Raw genomic sequence first — 23,947 nt, forward strand, 5'->3', positions numbered from 1 at the left:
AGATCACCATTAGCTCCAGTAGTAACAGCAGTTTTTCAAGTTTCAAGTTTCTTTAATAGTTGTCATACAGAAGTACAGAATACTTTCATACAAAATGCTTCTTACTGTTACGCTCCAGAGACTGTGCTAGACAAGATAGTATCAAATAACATAGTATAGCATGTAAATTAGAAGTAGAAAATGAGGTCACAGTGTTCAGTATAGACATATGTACAATGTTCGATGCAGAATAGACGTAACTGAGTTACCATATAATATACAATACTATGCAGTGTACTAATGTACAATATTATATAGTGCAAAGCAGAAATGGGATGAGGTACAATTTAGGTACAATTTACAGTAAGGTGTACGAGTTGTAGTGCAATCCTTCATCAATAAATATAAAGTGTGGGGAGTGGGTGCTACAGTGTGTTTGTTTAAAGTGAGTGTGTGCTATAAAGTGTGGGGAGTGGGTGCTACAGTGTGCTTGTTTACAGTGAGTGTGTGCGTGTGGATGTGTGTGCTATGTGCGTTTGATGGTTGTTGTTGTGTAGTGTTCATTGTTCGTTAAGCAGCCTGATGGCCTGGGGATAGAAGCTTCTTCTGAGTCTTTCTGTGCTCGCCTTGAGACTCCGGTATTGCTTGCCTGACCGCAGCAGTTCAAAGAGGCAGTTGTTCGGGTGACTGGAGTCTTTAATGATTCTCTTAGCCTTGCCCCTGCACCGCTTGTTGTAAATGTTCTGGAGGGTGGGGAGCCCCCCTCCGATTGTGCGTTCGGCTGAACGTGTCACTCTTTGTAGTCTGCTTCGGTCTTGTGCAGTGCTATTTCCAAACCAGGAGGTGATGTTGCCAGTCAGGATGCTCTCTATTGTACATGAGTAGAAGTTCTTAAGGATCTTCTGACTGACTTGGAACTTCCTTAGGCGCCTGAGGAAGTAGAGGCGTTGTCGTGCCTTCTTCACAACACTGTCAATGTGTGTGGTCCATGTCAAGTCCTCGGATATGTAGGCTCCGAGGTACTTAAAGCGGTTGACTCTCTCAACCGGTGCCCCGTCGATGCTGAGGGGGCTGTAGTCCTTGACCCCCGACCTCCTGAAGTCCACAATCATCTCCTTTGTTTTGCTGACGTTCAGGGAGAGGCTGTTTTCCTGGCACCATCCCGCCAGGACCTTGACCTCTTCCAGGTAGGCCCTCTTGTCGTTGGCAGAGATCAGGCCCACCACCACTGTGTCGTCAGCAAATTTGATGATTGTGTTGCTACTCCGCTGAGCCACACAGTCGTGTGTGTACAGGGAGTAGAGGAGGGGACTCAGAACACAGCCCTGGGGGGCCCCTATGTTGAGGGTGATGGATGAGGAGGTGCAGTTGCCTGCTCTCACCACCTGGGGTCTGCCCGTCAGGAAGTCCAAGACCCACTGGCAGAGGTCATAGTTCAAGCCCAGGTCCCTGAGCTTGGCTATGAGTTTGGAGGGGACTATGGTATTGAATGCCGAGCTGTAGTCGATGAATAGCATTCTCACATAGTTCCCCTTCCTCTTGTCCAGGTGTGATGCTGCTGTGTGCAGCACATGGGCTATGGCGTCCTCCGTGGACCTGTTGGGGCGGTATGCAAATTGCAGGGGGTCCATGTTGATGGGGAGGGAGGAGCAGATGTAGCCCTTTACTAGCTTCTCAAAGCACTTCATGGCTATGGAGGTGAGAGCTACAGGGCGGTAGTCGTTGAGGCAAGCAGGTTTGGATTTTTTGGGTACAGGGATAATAGTGGACTTCTTCAGGCAGGTGGGGATGACAGCCTGTTCTAAGGACAGGTTAAATATGTCAGTGAATACCGGGGCCAGTTGGTCGGCACAGACTTTTAGGACACGGCCGGGGATGCCGTCCGGTCCTGCTGCCTTCCTGATATTCACTTTTTTAAAGGTCCGCCTCACCTCATGCTCTGTTACCCTGAACACTCAGTCTCCATCAGCAGCAGACCCCCCCCATTGCCGTGGCTTGTGGGCTGGTGTTGTTATTACCAGCATCAAACCTCGCATAGAAGGTATTGAGGTCATTTGCTAAGGAGATGTCACTGTTCAGTTTGAGGGAGGTGCCTTTGTAGTCTGTCATCGTTTTGAGCCCCTGCCACATAGCTCTGGAGTCAGCCTGTTCAAACTGGAGTTCAATTTTATCTCTGTAGCGCCGTTTGGCCTCTGTCACTGTCCTCCTTACGTTGTATCGCGCCACCTTGTGGTCATTCATGTTGCCTGCCACCAGGCCGTCGTTGTATGCTTTGGTGCGCGCTTTCAGAGCTTCACGGACGGATTTGTCTACCCAGGGTTTTTGATTTGGGTAAACTCTAATTGTGGTAGTGGGGATTGTTTCTTCCACCAAAGTACGAACATAGTCCAGCACTGTCTCCGTGTAGACATTAATGTTATCTGTGTCGCGGAACACGCTCCAGTCTGTGCACTCAAACGCAGCCTGGAGCGTCCCCCCCGACTCCACCAGTGGCGTCGTTAGCCCTGGGCTTCCGGGGGTTTAGCCCCGGATGTTTTTCTCCTAGCCCCGGATCTAAAAAAAAAAAAAAAAAAAAAATTGTTTACATTTTTTTTTCCTTTTTTTTTTCCTTTTTATTTTTTTTGTCTTTGCTGAATGTTTGTTAGTGTTTGGTATTTTTTGTTGGTTTTTAGTACTTTTAAACATTTTTAGTAAGTAGTTTTCATTTGATCCTATAATTTTTCATTCACCGATTTGTGGACTTTTTTTTTAGTGTCCTGAAAGGCGCCTTATAAATCAAATGCATTATTATTATTATTATTATTATTATTATTATTATTATTATTATTATTATTATTATTATTATTATTATTATTATTATTATTATTATTATTATTATTATTATTATCATCATCATCCAGGAGGGAAAAGACACTTTGGATAGTAGGGACTGCATCTCTGCCTGTCCTGACCAGGAAACACTTTGCAACTGTGATCTCCTCTGGCAATAGTTGGATATTGTAATGTGTGGCGAGGGGTTGCAGCAATTCCACTGAGAGAAACTGGTCTGAGGCTGGATAACATGCCTGTATGCCTCTCATAAGTTGTTATCCAACTCATGAGAACCTGCTCTCAAGCTCTGGATAGAACAGTCTCTGTCTCAGCTGATCTCCTGAGCTGAGGTCTGAGCTTGTGCCACAAGATGCCATTACATATGGCCTTTGTCCTGTCATACATGTCCACTGCCATCTCTGAGGTGCGATAACCTTTGAGTGTGTCCTGCACTGTGCTTTTAAATAGTACAGATAGGTATTGAAGATGTGCACTTTAACGCAGCAGCACCTGGAGCCTCCATACCCATGTCCAGTGTCCACTGACAAAGACATGCTCATGATACTGTGATAAACTATAATAAGCTTTAATCGAACCCTGGTTCATTTCCTCGGATAGTCCGGTTGGTTTGGGGTGGTGTGAAAGCTCATTCACTCTTGCAAGTGAACCCTGCATTTGAGATGTGAATGCAAAGCGGACCAAATTCAGGAAAATACCCAAAAATCTAATATCTTTTTTATGAGACTTTTTTTTTCGATTGCTTAAGCATGATTTTTAAAACGGGGCCCGGTGTTTCAAAACACACAATTAGCACAACCACACACACAATTATCAGAACACCTCAGATCCTTTGCTAAATTAAACACTTGTCAAAACCATACACTAATTTAAAAAAAACTACATTTTGTTACTATATGAAACACACGTTTTATATGACTTAATTCTGTTTGAACCAGTTACTCACACTGCTGTGCTTAACCTAAAACACATTTAGCTATTCTACTTCTCAGTGATTAGAGAACTGTAAGTGAAGTACGCAGAGAATGTGCAAATATACAATAAATTCACCAAACACTACACAAGACCAATGCTGTAGACTGATGAAAATATTATTTATTTATCTACATATACCCAAATCAATGATGCAGACTGCTGGAAAAAAAACATTTTCTCTCCATATACCCAAATCAATGATGCAGACTGATGAAAATATAAATTTTCTCGCCATATAACCAAATCAGTCAACATTTCAACATGGAGAATCACAACAAAACATGTCCCAGTTTTCATGCTACTATGTGCATAACACTGTAAGCTCAGCAAATATCAGACAAACATAAAATACTGTATCCAGTAGGCCTACAGGTTAAAATTACAGTAAAACAAAAACAATTTTGAAAAAATTTAAATAGAGTACAGAAAATACTAGACATTATCTCTTTGCCTAGCTGGATCTGGCAAGATACTTTTTTGCTCTGTGTATTGTTTTGCAAAAAGTGTGAGGCTGACATTGTGCTTATAGAGGTGCAAATCTGGGCCTATGTTTTGCTCCTTGAGTGTAATGTTTTGATAATTGTGTAATACTTTTGATTTGAGTGTTTATGCAATTGAAGAAAACTGTAAAGACTAGAGATTAACTGTTTATTTCTTTTGTACATAGGCTGTGCATATGTTTGTTTGTTTGTTTATTTGCTTATGTGTATGATTCTTAACTGTTTTTATTTTGTTATTGGTGTATATGTGTGTATGTATGTACAGTATATGTATATATATATATATATGTGTATATATGTATATTTGTACTCCTGTTGGGGCCTCTTGGACCAGATCAATGTTTTATCTGGCTAAATAAAGGTTAAATAAATAAATAAGAAACTGATGATTTGGTCCTGTTAACTTTGAATTTTCTATGGGGACTGCCCAGATCCCTCTCATGGACATGGACCTCACTTTGAGAACCTCTAATGATTCTAGTTCTTCAGTATTCATCTCTAATTACTCTAAAATTGCGTATTACTGTGTTTAAAAAAAAAAAAAAAAAAAAAGGGGGGGGGGGAACCCCCCTCCACCCCCCTGGGCTGAAGCCCCCAATGTTTTCTAACCCTAAAAACGCCCCTGGACTCCACATCCCATTTCTGCACCTCTCGCGAGACTACAGGTGTGCTCTTGATTCTTTGTTTGTACTTTGGAGAAAGAAAAATGGCTGCATGATCAGACTTCCCAAAGCCACTAGCAGAATGAGCCTTGTATCCACCCTTGAATTGCGAGTAACAGTGATCTAAAATGTTACCGCCTCTGGTGTTACAAGTCACATGCTGATAGAAGTCAGGCAAAACCTTTCTCAGATTGGCGCTATTGAAATCACCCACTACCACAATGGCGGCGTTAACGTTCGCGGCTTGGAGTTTGTTTACCTCATCGTGAAGTCTGGAGAGCGCGACACTATCGCTGGCTTGCGGTGGAATGTACACTCCTACAAGGATGATCGCCGTTAACTCTCTCGGAAGGAAGAAAGGACGACACTTGATTGTTATATATTCCAGGTTGGTGCAGCAGTGGTTCGATAATTCCTTCACGTTGGCTGGATCGCTCCAATTGTTGTTCACCATGAAGGCGATCCCACCTCCGCGCTGTTTGCCTGATTCAGCTGTTCTATCCTTGCGGTGGATGAAGAAGTGATCGGCCGGTTGGATGGCGTGGTCCGGGGTTTCTGGCGACAGCCACGTTTCAGTGAAGCAGAGAACATTACAATCTCTAACGTCTCTCTGGAATGTAATCCTTGCTCGGATGTCGTCTAATTTATTGTCAATCGATTGTACATTGGCTAGCAATATACTGGGTAGTGGCGTTCGGTGTCGTCTGGTTCTCAGTCTGTTACGGATCCCAGCTCTCTTCCCACGCCGTCTGATGGTTCCTTTGTCCCTGGGGTCAAGACCTGGTCCTGGTGTCCTCAAGATCTCAACAGGCCATTGCTGCGGTTCAGAAAGCTGATCCAGGGAGTAATCTAGTCGGTAAATTTCCCGTAATCCGATGTCTATAAGTGACTGACGGTCATACACATTAAATGCACCTACTGTTGGTACAGACAAAACTCTTAAAACTATAAATATTAGCAAAAGTAAGCACAGTCTCGACGGAGCGCACAGGCAGGCGGCCGGACATAGCGGCGCCATCAGCAGCTGTATTATCTAATAGGATCATCATTAGCTCCAGTAGTAACAGCAGCTGTATTATTTAATAGGATCACCATTAGCTCCAGTAGTAACAGCAGCTCAAAAACATGTTGCTTTTAATAAAGTGTATTATTTGTAAGACGGAAATCCTGTAAATGCTTCCAAATGCACGTGTGAGTAGATTATCGCAGGTTATACAACAAATGACTGCTATATAAAATAGAAAATAGATTCACCATGTAGGAAAAAGAGAAGGATCATACAAGAGATATAGAAAATAGAAAATACATTTACCGCAATGGAAAAACAGAGATACCATACAAGAGATACAGTATATAAAATATAAAATACACTCACCGCATTGGAAAAACAGAGATACCATACAAGAGATACAGTATATAAAATAGAAAATACATTCACCGCATTGGAAAAACAGAGATACCATACAAGAGATACAGTATATAAAATAGAAAATACACTCACCGCATTGGAACAACAGAGATACCATACAAGAGATGCTAACAGCTGCCGTCCAGGGACACATCATGGCTCTCAGTCTATGGTTTGAAACACTGTGATGGACGGATCAGTTGAAATGAGGGCTGCTTTGATGTGCTTACTTGTCTTTATGTTAGCTCAAAAGGATGTGGTCTGACCACAAGAAACAACTGACTCAAAGCAAGCAACATGCGCTCGCTCGACACACACACACACACACACACACACACACACACACACACACACACACACGTGTGTGTGTGTGTGTGTGTGTGTGTGTGTGTGTGTGTGTGTGTGTGTGTGTGTGTGTGTGTGTCAAACTCACTGGCATATATAGGTCAATAGCACTCTGGAATGCTCTGCCGAAAAACATCTCATCCACAATACATAATAAAATTACTTTCAAAACAAATATTAAGAGATATCTTGCAAACATGTCAAGTATGTAAGTGTTATCTGTGTATTATATATATTTTTTTTTTGTTTGACTGGAATGTTAGATTTTATAATGTGAATTTGTATATTTGTATTAATTTTTAATTTGTGTTTTGTCAAGTATGTAACTGTTATCTGTGTATTTTATCTTTTTTTTGTTTGACTGGAATGTAAGATTTTTATAATGTGAATTTGTATATTTGTATTAATTTTTCATTTGTGTTTTGTTTACATTTTTTATTCGTATTTTTTGTTGTACATTTGTATTGTATTTGTTTTGTCTAGGACCCCAAGAAGACTAGAGGCTCTTTCATGAGTGTCTCTAATGGGGATCCTTTAAACATAAACATAAACATAAACATAAACATAAACACACACACACACACACACACACACACACACACACACACACACACACACACACACACACACACACACACACACACACACACACACACACACACACACACACACACACACACACACACACACACACATGTATGGACACGACATAAACTACTTATCTTGGTGAGAAGATAGGAGTATTAGGTGGCCTTTGGTTTGAGTGCTTGTTCTCGATGCTAAAGCGTTTTGTCCGTACAGATCAATGCAAAAGTATTGTGACGGTGACAGTTTTTCCTCTGTGCTGATCCAAAAGACTACCTCTGGTCAATGGTCTCTAACTACACACCCTCAAGACCCCTACGCTCTGCATCTTCTGGCCGCCTCAGACCTACTCCTATCCGAGCTCCGGGAGGGTCATCAAAGAGATGCCGCCTATTCTCAGTCCTTGCCCCACAATGGTGGAATGAACTACCCACCCCAGTTAGGACAGCCGAAACCCGTCCAATCTTCCGCCGTCGACTTAAGACGCACTTCTTCAACCATTATCTGAAATAATAATATTAAAAAATAAAATTATTAAAAAAAAACTAACCTACACTGTAACACACAACACTTGGATGAACATTGTTACTCAGCTGATAGAGTTGTACGCTTCCTCATGACCTGTCGTACAGAACTTGTAAGTCGCTTTGGATAAAAGCGTCAGCTAAATGACTAAATGTAAATGTAAATGTAAATGTAAAACAAATAATAACTATGTCTGTTCCATTTCATGTGGCTTTTTATTTAATTTGATTTATTTATTATGATTTTCTACAGTATGTTGAGCTTAAATAATTTCATTCAATGTGTCACATCTCCTAATTTCAAGTCTGCGTAGGTATTGGGACAAATAACTGAATGACAGTGTTCCACATTGTCACTCAAGACATCATCTGTAGATTATATTTAGGGGTTCTTTTAAAATTTTATTTTATTCTGTTTTTCTTTGCCAACAAAGCTGAGACCAAGTCCCCTCAATATATCTTAATGTGCTCTAACTCTCAGAATACTTTGCTTAAGACCGGGCTGCCCCATACACAAATTAACAATAAAGAAGGTGGACATAAATAATTGTGACAAATGTCAATCTAGTGTGACGTGAAAGTCGCATTACTGTTCAGACTGAGGTTGTATTGCAGAAAATCTGATCTCATTTAGGACCACATAATGATTTTTTTTTTTAAGAATCAAAAAGTTTCGACACAAATTGGAGCATGAAACAACGCGCACAAATGCCATCCCGTGCACATTCAAGTCCTCTCCACCCTGGGATTCTTCGAGATTGGAGATCGCTCGGGCATTTCCCATCGGAGCAATATAATGTGTACCCATGTAGCTGTCAAAGCTCAATCAACAAATTCAGTTATGTGAATAGAAAGAGATTCTACTCGGTCAATGTACAGATAATCTGCTGATAGTGCAGAACAGTTCTGTGGGCCTTGTGTCCATGGAGACGCTGTTGAAGACAGGTGGCTTATTGGTGAGCTTTACCCATTCAGGCCTAATTTTATTTAATAAAATTGTAATGTTATTACTGGGGTATCTGTAATTAAAATATCACTTAAATGCAGGTGATCAGGGTTATTTAATGAAGCCATAGTTAATGACTCTGAATGACCCAACAGGAGCACAATTATAACGGGCTCACGCGCAGCACAAGAGCCATTTAGAGTGTTCGGGGGGGGGGGGGGGCAAACGCAGAACACCCATTTCCAAACGTGATTAATTATTGTTTCAAATAAAAAGCTAAATACTATTATTCTGTGTGTCATGTTTCCAAATAAGATTGTTCACAACGGAAAATGCTGTATACGTTAAATTTGTTGGTTAGACCTCCGTGATCAATCTCGCTCTCAGTGAAGTTTCTTATTTCTAGTTCGCTTAGTCCATTATTCCACATTCCATGGGGGTGTTTCATTCACTATTTTTTGTTAATTAGGGGCGGTTCTGCATGCAAATGCTTACAATCATGCACAAGCATATACGGTAGAACAATTGGTATTTATCAACACGGAGTGTGCGTACGACCTGTGCACGCACGGTTGATAAATCCAGATTTTTCTGTGCGTATACATTCTAAATTCCGTGCTTAGGAACAGAAATAGAACACTTTCTATGCATTATTGATAAATGAGGACCCAGGTTTCCGCGTTGCCAGGTACCCAGGTGGGGTATCTCCTGGGCGTTTGTGTGGAGTTTGCATGTTCTCCCCGTGCTCGCAAGGGTTGAACATTAGCCATGAGAATAGCAGGCCCTAGCACTCTGACTACGACGTCATCTTTGACAGAAGATGTAGTCGGGCCTGCACCATGACCGGCTGCTGGAGGGGGGCGTCTCGCCGGAGCCTCGCTCTGGCCATAGCTTCTTTTGCCCCGCCAGCGAGAGGCCTTTTCGTCAACGTGGAGACCAGCCTGTGTTGCGGCTTTCTCATCCTGCGTCCGTTGGTGCAGGTAAGGGTTCATTGGACATTACCCCACTCTTCCTTCCTTCCCCTCCCGAATGTTTTGTTAATAACGATGTTTGATGTACGCCCCTTCCGCCGGGGTGCTGTTTTCAGCAGACCCCTTTGGCGCCTGTCTAGTCCGCAGTGCTCCAGGCTCAGGTCGAGTGACCTGTTAGCCTGGATTGAGGGATCGACCTCTTTTGGGGGTTGTCTCCCCGGTGTGCTGCCTGGTCCCACTGTGGGTGTAGCCTCTTGAGTGCTTCAGGGCGGCGTGCTGTAGGGGGGAAGGGCCTGCTCTTGGATGGGCCCTGTCCGAATACGCTGGCGATGTGGGGGGTGGTGTCACTAGTGACCGCCTGGTGGGGTCTCGATGCTGCGGCGTCGTTGGCCTCAACAGGCCCCCTTTTCCGGGGGGTCCAGTCCCTTCCTGGGGCTGGGTCCTCCTTCGCGCTCCACTGCTACGGCCTTGCCACGGGGTTGGGTTTTTGCCCTTGACCCCGTGATATTAGGGGTTGTAACAGGGGTTTTTGTTTCTTCCTGTTCATTCCCTAGTGGCATGTGGGTTGCGCGTTTGTGTAGTCGTGGGTTCTTCTGTGGGAAGGTAAGTCCCACGGTCTGCTCACCCTGTGCGTTTGAGTTGCTAGACCCCTCTTCGCACAGTCGGATCCGATTCCCTCCCGTTCTCCACTAGGGGGGTCCGGGGACTCGGGTCCTCCCCGGTTCTGATGGTTGTGGGGTGCCTCAGCGGGTACATTTGTCGAGCTTCCGCTCTGCTCAGCTCCTGTGTTCCAGTAGATCACAGAGCGTAAGCTATGACGTAATATAACATACGGTTATCTATATAACCATATAGTTATATAAGTAATAGCGAGCGCTCTGTGCTGGACTCATTGAGGACCCCGTGGTCTTCGCCTTGGTGGTGAAAGACTTGGGAAGGAGCTGTTAGTATGGCCACACCCCTGCTTATGTAGAGGAGCGGATGGGGGTGTGGCCAGACGGATGGGTGTGTATAGGTGCATGTGGAGAAATGTATTCAGTATATAGACTGGATATGGAATATGTTCCAGTAGAGCACAGAGCGCTCGCTATTACTCATATAACTATGGTTATATAGATAACCGTATGTTCTAAATCAAATCAAATAAAATGTATTTGTAAGGCCCGACAACACACGTTAATGTCCCCATGTGTATGGTGTATGGTGTTCCGTTGCGGTCTTCAAGGTGGAGGACTTCCTGTCAGGTGGTTGTTTAGAGAGGGCTGGTGGCAGCGGGTATCAAAGACGCTCTCTCCAAGAGCAAGAGGTGGAGGACTTCCTGTCAGGTGGTTGTTTAGAGAGGGCTGGTGGCAGCGGGGCGTCGTCATACATCCAGCCATTCAGAAGCAGATTGGTGCGAAACAGAGCGGGAAAACAAACCCATGTGCCTCGCCAAGGGAGCATGTACTGAATAGCATCATCAACATTTTTATTCAGAGCCAATGAAACTGCTGCCACCGGGTTCCCATCAACACATCGGAATATGACTGATATTTTGAGCTCCGAGCCTTGTCATTTAGCCTTTGTCCTATTTTCATACTAGCGCTCGTTTCCCTATGCTTTTTATTTTATTGTTGTTGTAGTGGTGGAACTTGATTAATCGAATTAATTCAAGACTTTATAGTTAATTAATCGAAATGAATCACATTTTAATCGCATATTAATATTTGATGCGAAAAGCAACATTTTTCTATTCAAATACATTTTGGTATACGAGTGAATCAATGAATATACATTATACATACGTTTAAGCAGCAAAATCCTGTATTAGCTACTACACAGACCAACAGATCAATGCAATTTTTAACAAAGTGCAGCAATTTTAGGAATAATATATATATATATATTTACCTTTTGTAAACTCAAGCACTTTCGAGGTAAAAGTAACCCAGTATTTTCAAGTACATTATTGATTTTCTCCATGGTCCATACAAACAATATCTTGACTTCTCCTTCATTTATCTCTGCCTTCTGCATTACAAATATCATAAATAATATCAATCCAATCATCCACTGTCGGAATTTATGTTCTTAACCACTTTCTAGTAATGGCTTTCCTGCTGGTCTCCTTTGAAAGGTAGCATTCTTACTAGGGCTGTCAGTTTATCGCGTTAATTAGATTAATTAATTACACAGCAAATTATTGCGTTATGAAAATTAACTCAAAATGAATACAAAAAAAAGAAAGAAATTTAAATATTTTTTAATCTCATTGATTCCGTAAGGACGTAGAATACACATTTACAGATTTTTTTTTTAATATGATCCATTTATATGTTCTTGGTATTCTAGGGACATCTATGGATCTCAGGAAATGTATTCCCAGTGTCAGAAATACTGTGTCTGTTACTAGGCTTGAGTAAATTGTAATGAACCAAATGAGAATATCAATAAAACATGTGACTGTGAATAACACTGTGATAAAATTTAACAGAAGGTTTTGTAGATACAGTACTGAATTCTGCCATCCGGACACATGCAATTTGAAATATGATTATAGAATATAGAATATCAGGCCTAAAATGGTTATGCAATTAAAATGTGATTAATTAGATTAATTAATTACAAATCCTGTAATTAATTAGATTAAAAAAATGTATCGCCTGACAGCACTAATTCTTACACAATAAAGAAAAAGCATCATGCGATTAAATGCATACATGTTTTTTAACTTTTAATTCTTTCTGTAGTTAATTAATCAAAATGAATGTGATAAAGTCCCAGCCTATAGGCAGCCATAGTAATATATTTACATATTGTATTTAAAATGTAACATGTGTACATATTACAGATACAGGCTCTGCCAAGAGAGGTCTGGAGAATTTCACACTAAAATCACACTCCAACCCACACATCACACCAAAACAAAAAATGTATTAATCAAAACGAATGCGGTAAAGTCCCAGCCCTAATTTAAATCTTTCAAAAAGGTTCTTATGTACCCCAGTTGCTATTGCATGTACATGTATTTTATTACACGTATATGTACATACATACCAACTATTTGCCTGTTTTATTCTCCACCCATCGATCATCCATAGCAACACTATTATCACCGAGTAGGGGGATCCCCCCATGAACGGCCCTTCTAAGGTCTCTCTCCTCCACGTCGCCTGTGGTGCCCATGGGGACATTACCTTGTGATTTTGGGCTTTACAAATAAATTAGATTTGATGATTTTGATTTGATCAAAAGAAAGAAAGTTCTCTGGACCTCTTTCTAGCGGAGCACTCCAGTCTGTTGCATTTGTGGACTCCTAGGGCTAGATCCACAAAGAATGGATTGCACGGTGCAAGTTGCACCCTTACTTACAATTCATTATGAATTGAAAATGGGGGTCCCTGACGTAAAACAAAATGAAAGTCTTTCTCTGGTCTGCATCCCCTTAACAATTGTGTGTATTGAGCCGTACTGTATTGTACCCATTCTGCAATCTGTTAATAAAAATGTCATTCAATCAATCAATCTGCGCGGTGATTGATTGAATGAACATTTTATTAACAGATCTTTAGATTAAGTATGATGTATGAAATATGAATTAATATGCATATAAACACACTCAGCGAAGTCACATTAGAGGATCCTATGGTCCTTTTGTTGGGACCTTATTCTTTTTAGAACAGGCAAAGTCCCAGGGCGCCTTTTCTATGGAAGAGCAATTGGAAATTGTGTTGGCCTTTCTCCTCTCTGGTCAGGGATCAGAGAGCTCTTCTGACGAGGGCTCAGGATACTGTTGGCCTTTCTCCTCTCAGTGGCCTCCTCTTTAGTGGAGAGCTCTTCTGACGAGGGCTCCGGAGGTCAGGATACTGTTGGCCTTTCTCCTCTTTAGTGGAGAGCTCTTCTGACGAGGGCTCCGGAGGTCAGGATACTGTTGACCTTTCTCCTCTTTAGTGGAGAGCTCTTCTGATGAGGGCTCAGGAGGTCAGGATGCTGTTGACCTTTCTCCTCTTTAGTGGAGAGCTCTTCTGGCGAGGGCTCCGGAGGTCAGGATACTGTTGGCCTTTCTCCTCTTTAGTGGAGAGCTCTTCTGACGAGGGGTCAGGAGGTCAGGATACTGTTGGCCTTTCTCCTCTTTAGTGGAGAGCTCTTCTGACGAGGGCTCAGGAGGTCAGGATACTGTTGGCCTTTCTCCTCTTTAGTGGAGAGCTCTTCTGACGAGGGGTCAGGAGGTCAGGATACTGTTGGCCTTTCTCCTCTTTAGTGGAGAGCTCTTCTGATGAGGGCTCAGGAGGTCAGGATACTGTTGGCCTTTCTCCTCTTTAGTGGAGAGCTCTTCTGGCGAGGGGTCAGGAGGTCAGTATACGGTTGGCCTTCCTCCTCTCAGGTCAGGGATCAGCTCTAAACGGTCCTCTTTAGTGGAGAGCTCTTCTGACAAGGGCTTGGGATACTGTTCAGCTCTAAACGGTGGCCTCTTCTTTAGTGGAGAGCTCTTCTGGCGAGGGGTCAGGATACACCACGTCAGCATCATCTACAACACAAAACAGCAGAATGTCCCTTGTGAAAAAGTAACAGTATTTCCAAAAAAGTACATTACCATCAGTATCATGATTTGATGCCATGGTATCATTTAAGTAAAAAATGTGTACCATGTGTTAGGTTAGGTGGTCTTCAGCCTCTAATAAACTCTTCAATCTGGCCTTCCGTGAAATCTGCGTTGTGTTTGTTATCTGTCGATGGTTACCTTACTGGCTGTCACACCCTGTACCACCCCTTTGGTACATCCGTAATCAGAAGAATCAACACTGGAAACGTGATCTCTTTCCTTGATGGTTATGTTTATTTCATAAACATAAGACTCGTACAAGATGGAACAAGTTGAAAGTCTTTGAAAGGTGAAGAAACTAAATTAATAATTTAACCATCTCTTGCTGGTTGTGGCATAGATCCCTAGCCGAAGCCTGTCCTGTTTAGTCGAAGCATTTCTGCTGCTGCATTGCATCCTCACACAAATCCACGCACCTGCAGTATGATGAGCATGCATACTGTACACTGAGGCTACCTCATTCACTCACTCACACATATACATGCATGTACTAAGACTACCTCATTCACTCACACACATATACATGCATGCACTAAGACTACCTCATTCACTCACACATATACATGCATGCACTAAGACTACCTCATTCACTCACACACACACACACACACACACACACACACACACATACTGTACATGCATGCACTAAGACTACCTCATTCACTCACACACATATACATGCATGCACTAAGACTACCTCATTCACTCACACACACATACATGCATGCACTAAGACTACCTCATTCACTCACACACATATATACATGCATGCACTAAGACTACCTCATTCACTCACACACATATATACATGCATGTACTAAGACTACCTCAAACAAAGTTTCTTCACGAACAGAACGCAGGGTATTTTCTGTAACAATGGAAAATGACTATGCAGCCGCTTCGACCACCAGAAAACCAAGAGTTAGCTCTGCAGAAAGTCTGCATATAAAAAAAACACAGAGACAGTACCGCTTGCAGCCAGCAGGCACCACAATTACACATCATCGCTTTAAACGTGTACTTTTTCACACAGAATGAAGGACTTACCTCTCTTTAGGAGGAGATACACAACTCCCAGCACAGCAACCAGTAACAGCAGCCCCATCTTCATGATCATGGGGGACCCTGATGTAAACAAGATGAAAGTTTTTCTCTGGTCTGCATCCCCTTAACACATCTGGCGCCAATAATGTCGTACAACGTGTTTCAAGGTCATGCTAATTCTGCCAAACCACGGCGTACAACGTTATTGATATCATATTTCATTTTTTCGCCATGGTATTCATAATTCCCTCACCCAGCCTCGGCTGATACAGTGGGAGCCTGCACAACTCTGCAACGCTTCAATACTGCCGCCTGGTGGATGATCGGCGAGTTACAACTGGAAATGGATCTCTGGTGATCTCCGTGCATCTGGAAAATGCGTCCGGCACTCAGATATTGTTGCGGGACTCTAGACACACATCCGTGTGTATTGATCGCTGCCATAACTCAATAATCGATATGATTTGGGCGTTTATTATTATTATACAAACCGGAAATGGATCTAGTAGATCGCCGTCAAATAAGTGGGATCTTTTTCCTCCAGTCTCATCGGCGAACAGTAAGAGGACAGTAACGATACTTTCAGCGTGTTTGTTTATTATTATTAATGCAAACTGCTCTGATCAATATATCACCCATACTACATAAAGCATTTACTGACGATCACGGAATTACAAACGACCCCCCCCCCCCGTTCATCCGCGCATGATCAGTCATAACGTTTAGGATCATGTACAGTTGAAATGTTTAATATAGCGTGTATCGGCAACAAACGCCAGTTGATAATCTATATATGCGTTTATGCCTATAACTCACGTTCTAGGAATTACTGCAGAAAACGATAAAAACATATTTATATTCTAGACGGTATTTTCGTATGAATCTATGAATGAAAAAGTATAACGTTCCTACATCCTGAACGATAGATAATCGATGTTGAATGGGCCATAGTAATGTCAATTTAGCAATACAATTTAAAAAGTTATAGCCCTGCAAAGAAGGTAAACATCTCCATAGGCTTAGAGTGGTGGCAGAGAGTGGTATGAGACGGGCAAACTCCGTGGCAGTTAATGTGTTAAAGGAAAACGCCAACATTTTGGGAAATTAGCTTACCGGTATTTGCCATCTACCCTGGAGTTAGACAAGAAGATACATACCCTTTTCTTCTCTGTGCATGCAGTAGGAGTAGGAAGACGTTGGGAACTAGGCTAATGGCGGAACCTACTTCCAGTGACTGACGCTAAGCTAGGCTAACGGTGCACGTCTTCCTACTCCTACTGCATGCACAGAGAAGAAAAAAGGTATGCATCTTCTTGTCTAACTCCAGGGTAGATGGCAAATAAGCTAATTTCCAAAAAAAATTGAGTTTTCCTTTAACAATTGTGTGTATTGAGCTGTACAGTATTGTACCCATTCTGCAATCTGTTAATAAAATGTTCAATCAATCAATCGATCATGTCGGCCACTTGCTGCAGCTTGCCATGGTCTGTTATAGGGAAAGTGAAGAGAGGTCTATCATACACACAGATTGTCAGATGACTATACAGGATACAGGATTGAAGTGAGACAGTGATGTACACTGTGCTATAGTGTTGGCTAAATGTATGGGCATTGCTCCAATAATACATGAATTATGAATTAATACTGAATTATATTTTGTAGCCTTAAAGGTGCACTATGGAAGATTGTACACAAGGACCCGCTGTCCTCTGATGACATCAACAATTAATATTTATATGCTGGATTCTATTTATTTGTTTACTTTGTCTTGTCTTATTACTTGTTACTTGTCTCGGCTGCATTGAAAATTAACACTAGTCTCTCAATTGTATTCCAGAGTATAAAATAAAGGTTATGAATTCAGCGTTTAGAATTAAGACAGAAGCCCTTACATACCTGTCTTAATTGATAAAGTTGTATGATCACTTTGAAGAGTGATATATTCACTAGTGTCACTGTTGGGGCGCACAACAAAGGCAGCAACGTTGATGAAGTACTTGACACCATAAGTTAGGTTGTAGATGGTGACGGTGTTCCGAGCAGAGCCGTTGGTGTAGGGGTAGAGGAGCGTGTTACATGTGGTGGCAGCACATGTCGTCACGTTGTAAGCATGCGGTATCATCTGCATAAAGGCAGACACCTTCCAGCTCAGAGTCACATGATCAGCCCTGAATGACTCCACCTTCACCGACTGTGGGGGAACGGGACCTGTCAATCAAATGAAAAGTCAGTGAAGAGAAGAGAATATATATTTGAACTTTGTACTGTCTAAGAAATCCAGAGAAATCCAAGCTAGCACACTGCTAACACTGAAGTGCACAGGTAAGCAGCATGCATAGTGTTTTATGTCAATTGTAGGCTACTAGCTAAATGTATGAAAAGTGATATGTATAGTCTACAGTCAATTGTTTGTGGTGTTGTCTTTGTATGTATACTGTATGAGACTTCCTCTTCTAATTTTACTGTACGCGTATGTTGTACTGTGGAACTTTGCAAGTTGTTTATGTCTCTGCACCAGTTGTCACTGATTATGGATTACAAATTAATTGTATTTGGTGAATAAAGTGGATTCTGAAACACAATGCAGCTAATATTCTACATCTCCAGTGGCCAATTGAGGTATTAGAAAAACACTGCTTCAATAGTATTCTATTACATCATCATCATCATCATCATCATCATCATCATCATCATCATCATCAAATGACAGGTGTTGTTCTGTGGCCAACGAGCTGTGTTGATGGCATGCACCATGTTGGTATGGAATGCATGACACGAGAATACTATGAATAACAAAATCTCACTCCAAAAGTCACACAAGCAGAAAGCCACACTTTTCTGTGTGCAGAATACTAAACATTTCACTACCAGACACAGAGCAGGCTGTGAGAGACAAAGAAAATAACATACAATACTTCAATACAATATAATGCAATACTTGTAGCAAAGTGGAAGGTGGAATAGCAGATGTGCTGTAATTATGAAGCCTAGAATGCAAATTCACTGTTTAGGAAGAGAATATGATCAGCATCAAAAACGCTTCGCCAAACGCAACAAATGTACAAGAATTTGTCTTGGTGACATTGCAGCAGACAGAGACACAACTTGCACGCATGGTGCCTCAGGACAGTGTGCAGAACATACAGACACGCATGGTGCTTCAGAACAGTGAGCAGAACATACAGACACGCATGGTGCCTCAGAACAGTGAGCAGAACATACAGACACGCATGGTGCCTCAGAACAGTGAGCAGAACATACAGACATGCATGGTGCTTCAGAACAGTGAGCAGAACATACAGACACGCATGGTGCCTCAGGACAGTGAGCAGAACATACAGACACGCATGGTGCTTCAGAACAGTGAGCAGAACATACAGACATGCATGGTGCCTCAGAACAGTGAGCAGAACATACAGACACGCATGGTGCCTCAGGACAGTGAGCAGAACATACAGACATGCATGGTGCCTCAGAACAGTGAGCAGAACATACAGACACGCATGGTGCCTCAGGACAGTGAGCAGAACATACAGACATGCATGGTGCCTCAGAACAGTGAGCAGAACATACAGACACGCATGGTGCCTCAGGACAGTGAGCAGAACATACAGACATGCATGGTGCCTCAGGACAGTGAGCAGTGAGCGTTCAACACCATAGTCCCCACCAGACTGGTGGACAAGCTGATCGAGCTAGGTCTGAGCTCCGCCCTGAGCGCCTGGGTACTGGACTTTCTGAGTGAAAGACCCCAGGCGGTCAGGGTGGTGGGTCAGACCTCCAACACCATCACCCTGAGCATCGGGTCCCCCCAGGGCTGTGTTCTGAGCCCCCTGCTGTACTCACTATACACACACGACTGTGTGGCCAAGTTCAGCTCCAACTCCATAGTGAAGTTCGCAGATGACACGGTGGTGGTGGGGCTGATCTCGGACAACGACGAGAAGGCCTACCGGGAGGAGGTTGAGGTACTGGAACGCTGGTGCCAGGACAACAGCCTGCTCCTGAACATTGGTAAAACCAAGGAGCTGATCGTGGATTATAGGAGAGGACAGCAGGAGACGCACACACCACTGATGATTAACGGGGCTACCGTGGACAGGGTGAGCAGCTTCAAGTACCTGGGGGTCCACATCTCAGAGGACCTGACATGGTCAACACACATAGACACAGTAGTAAAGAAGGCGAAACAGCGTCTCTACCACCTGAGACAGTTAAGGAAGTTCAGGGTATCGGGAAAGATACTCCAGTCCTTCTACTCAGGAGCTGTAGAGAGCATCTTGACCGGAAACATCACTGCCTGGTATGGAAACAGCACGGCACAGGACAAGAAGGCCCTACAGAGAGTGGTGCGCTCAGCCGAGCGTACCACGGGTATTGCACTACCCCCCCTGCAGGTTCTATACAACAAGAGGTGCAAATCCAGAGCCTGCAGGATAATGAAAGACCCTCACCACCCCAATAACAGCCTGTTTCAGCTGCTGAGGTCAGGCAGACGCCTGCGAACCCCAGCTACTAGGACAGAGCGGCTTAGGCTCAGCTTCTTCCCCCAGGCCATCAGAGCCATGAACAATGAACATTGAGTGCTCAGAACATTGAACTGTCCACACACAAGCACACATGAACACACACACGACACGCACACTGTGCACGCTCACACACGAGCAGCCACTTAACACTTTAACATGAGCGGGCACACACTCATGTCGCACACACGCACACTTATGGCCAAAGGAAAGGACACTTTAATTTAGAATAACAGGAACAGTGTATTGCACTACCAAAGCTAACTAGCATGTCCCATATGCTCTGTAAATAACTATGTACAGATACCGAGATGTCACTCCATGTTACCTGCTACCTGTTACTGCACAATGTTGTTTTCTTCTTTTGATTCTATTATATGTACCACTGTATTGCACATCGTTGCGGGCAAGACCACCCGCATTTCATTGTATACCTGTATGCCGTGACAATTAAAACTCTTGACTTGACTTGACTTGAGAACATACAGACACGCATGGTGCCTCAGGACAGTGAGCAGAACATACAGACACGCATGGTGCCTCAGGACAGTGAGCAGAACATACAGACACGCATGGTGCCTCAGGACAGTGAGCAGAACATACAGACATGCATGGTGCCTCAGGACAGTGTGCAGAACATACAGACACGCATGGTGCCTCAGAACAGTGAGCAGAACATACAGACACGCATGGTGCCTCAGGACAGTGTGCAGAACATACAGACACGCATGGTGCCTCAGGACAGTGTGCAGAACATACAGAAAGGACAGCAAGATGTCTCAGCACAGTATACAAGACATGAAGTAGACAAGAGACTGCACACAGCAGTGCTCTACATATAAACATTCAATACAACACTACAATATTCACCAAGGAAATATACTATGGGGGACCTTTTTGCCCAAAGCCCTTGTTAATTCACTACCCAGGTGTATACATGCATTTCTTAAAGGGGCACTTCATCAAAAAACAATGCTGATATATTTTGCACATAATTTCACACACATCCAAAATGTTTGCACATATTACTTTAGTTTGACAGTTACAGTTATTGAGAGTAAATGAGTTTGAATATGACTACCAATGATGTCATCAGGGACATTGAATCCATGTGCTGTGTTACAGCTCAATTAAATGATAAGGTAGCAGTCCCTATAATACAATGTATTGCAATTGTTTCATCTACATCATTTCATGGAGCTGTGATTAACACAACACTGTGTTGTGGGTCCTTGTGTACTCTAGTTTTTGGGACGTGTGTAAGATTATGTGCAAAATAAATCAGCATTGTTTTTTTCTTCTTTAACAGTATGGTGTACAGTGTGTTTGAAGATTTGAAGGGAAGTAAAGAGCCATGCCATTATACTACTGGAATCAATCTGTACATCAGTACTCACCTTGACAAATAAAATAATGGCTTTCCTCACAGTAGCGAGCCAGCAGCTTTTCTTCTTTTTTCAAGACGGTCTCCAGACTTGCACAGCGGCCTTCATTATTCTTCGTCAACCACTTTTCATAGCTCAGGTCTTCTCCATCCACCCACCTCCAGCTCCCGAGGGCTCTTTCGCGCTGCAGGCCGAGCCAAAAGCTGGCTTTCTCCGCCGTGGTGGCCTGCCAGAAACGGTGGTACTGCAGCTCGCTGCTCAGGACGGCCAGGTCCACGTAATGCTTCTGACAGAACCCACGGGCCTTGTCCCACGACAGAGCCTTCTGAATCAGAGTGTACCGCGCCATCCCCGACAAGAGCCACGGGTATAATACTAGGAAAGGAGTAAAAGAAACACAAAAGAGAGGATGAGTATAAACAGCTTATATATTATGTATTATTTTATTCTATATATTTTATTCTTTTGTACTCACGATCACAACAAGTAATCCCATAGGTAAATGAATGATAATAAGTGCAGCCATTTAATAAAACAATAATATTCCTGTGGTATTTCACAGGGACCAATTACCATAGAAATACTACAGTAAATCACTATAGAAACACATAGCATTTCTATGGAAAAACCACAGGAATACTATGATTCACCACAAATGTGTACAATATTCGATTGCAGAAATACTGTGATGGATTACTACAGTAATTCTGTGTATGAAAAATCCACAGGAATACTATAAAATCACAATATTTATTATTATTATTACTATTATTATGCATAATATGTAGTTTTGTCTACTCTAAATTATGACACATGTTGACTAGTTGCAACAATATAGGTACCTCAGCCTATAGATAAGTCAAGTCATTATTTTAGAGTAGTTACCCAGAACAGGCAGTTGCTGGAGATAGGCAGCCATGGAATCCTCAGTGGTTAGTCTGTCTGGGAAGGTGAGGTGTGTGTGTAGTAATTCCTGGCCCGGCTGGTACGGCTGGGCTGCTGCTCTGGTGAGACAGATGACAGCTCGGTTGAAGCGTGGTGCTTTGTAGTAGTGGCTGGAGACGGTGCTTTCCAATCTGCTATTTGTGACTTAGCCTGTTTTTATACCTCTTTTCATACCCCCGACCTCGGTTACCTCCCTCTCCTCCCTTCACCTGCATGGGTTTGTTTAATAGGGCGCTACATGGAGCAATAGGGGGAGGAGTGGCCTTTTTTACATGCACTAGTCGCACCATCGGGTGCACCAATCATTTTCACTGTTACCTTATTTACCTTAATTTCAACCAATCACAGCAAAACCACGGACATGGAATGTTCACAAGCAGTCCATATCACAAACGCAGCACCGTGGAACATGTTTATAGTTCCCTGGCCCAAGTTTCGGCTTCATACAATTAATGAACTTAAGTGCAATATCGCAAGTGTTAACTTTCCAATGATAATAATTGCACACTTGTTTAGTACAACTACATCCCTGCATTGCATGAAGCCAAAGCATAAACCTGTTGGATTTGGGATAAACGTTGCATAGGTAAACGAATGGTTTGATGTTGATGGTTTGATTGATTGATTTATTGATTGATTGATTGATTGATTGATTGATTGATTTCAAGTTTCAAGTTTCAAGTTTCTTTAATAGTTGTCATACAGAAGTACAGAATACTTTCATACAAAATGCTTCTTACTGTTACGCTCCAGAGACTGTGCTAGACAAGATAGTATCAAATAACATAGTATAGCATGTAAATTAGAAGTAGAAAATGAGGTCACAGTGTTCAGTATAGACATATGTACAATGTTCGATGCAGAATAGACGTAACTGAGTTACCATATAATATACAATACTATGCAGTGTACTAATGTACAATATTATATAGTGCAAAGCAGAATGCAGAAATGGGATGAGGTACAATTTAGGTACAATTTACAGTAAGGTGTACGAGTTGTAGTGCAATCCTTCATCAATAAATATAAAGTGTGGGGAGTGGGTGCTACAGTGTGTTTGTTTAAAGTGAGTGTGTGCTATAAAGTGTGGGGAGTGGGTGCTACAGTGTGTTTGTTTAAAGTGAGTGTGTGCGTGTGGATGTGTGTGCTATGTGCGTTTGATGGTTGTTGTTGTGTAGTGTTCATTGTTCGTTAAGCAGCCTGATGATTGATTGATTGATTGGTTGATTGATTGGTTGAAAACTTTATTAACAGATGGCAGAATGGGTACAATTACAGTACGGCTCAATACACACAATTGTTAAGGGGATGCAGACCAGAGAAAGACTTTCGTCTTGTTTACATCAGGGTCCCCCATTTTCAATTAATCATGACATTTATGACATACACGACATAGATATACAGTACTGTTACATCCAGACATTTATGACATACAAGATATACAAATAATACAGTACTGTTTAAGAGACAGAGATCATAAAAGAAAATATATACATTCGAGGGGGAAGAAACTGTACATTGGAGGGGGTTCGTGGGTTGTGGGGTTGGGTTTGGACATTTACCTCCCGTAGGTGCTCTTTGAGAGTGGTTTTGAAGGAGGGTAGGGATTCACATTCCTTTACGGCTGTGGGTAGGGCGTTACATTGTTGTGGCATAATTGCGAAACGTGTTTAGTCCCTTGTTTGAGCCGAAGCTGGGTTGGACATGATTTGTGGAACTCCCTCTGTTGTTGTGGTTGTGG

The 23,947-nt window shown here is 42.6% G+C and overlaps 1 protein-coding gene across 1 annotated transcript in view; it reads right to left on the reverse strand.

Moving 5' to 3' along the window:
* The window catches only part of LOC311235856 (granzyme A-like), a 46,487-nt gene extending 24,144 nt beyond the window's left edge, over positions 1-22,343 (reverse strand). Inside the window, exons 1-2 of the mRNA XM_084323364.1 lie at positions 22,147-22,343; positions 21,274-21,636 (exon numbers count right to left, since the gene is read on the reverse strand). Of these exons, the coding sequence (XP_084179490.1) occupies positions 21,274-21,636; positions 22,147-22,180 (397 nt within the window). The 5' untranslated portion in view covers positions 22,181-22,343. The remainder of the gene's footprint in view (positions 1-21,273; positions 21,637-22,146) is intronic.
* Between the last annotated feature and the right edge of the window lie 1,604 nt (positions 22,344-23,947).

Source organism: Notolepis coatsorum, assembly GCF_963971535.1.
Source record: "Notolepis coatsorum genome assembly, chromosome: 1".
Taxonomy (NCBI): Eukaryota; Metazoa; Chordata; class Actinopteri; order Aulopiformes; family Paralepididae; genus Notolepis; species Notolepis coatsorum.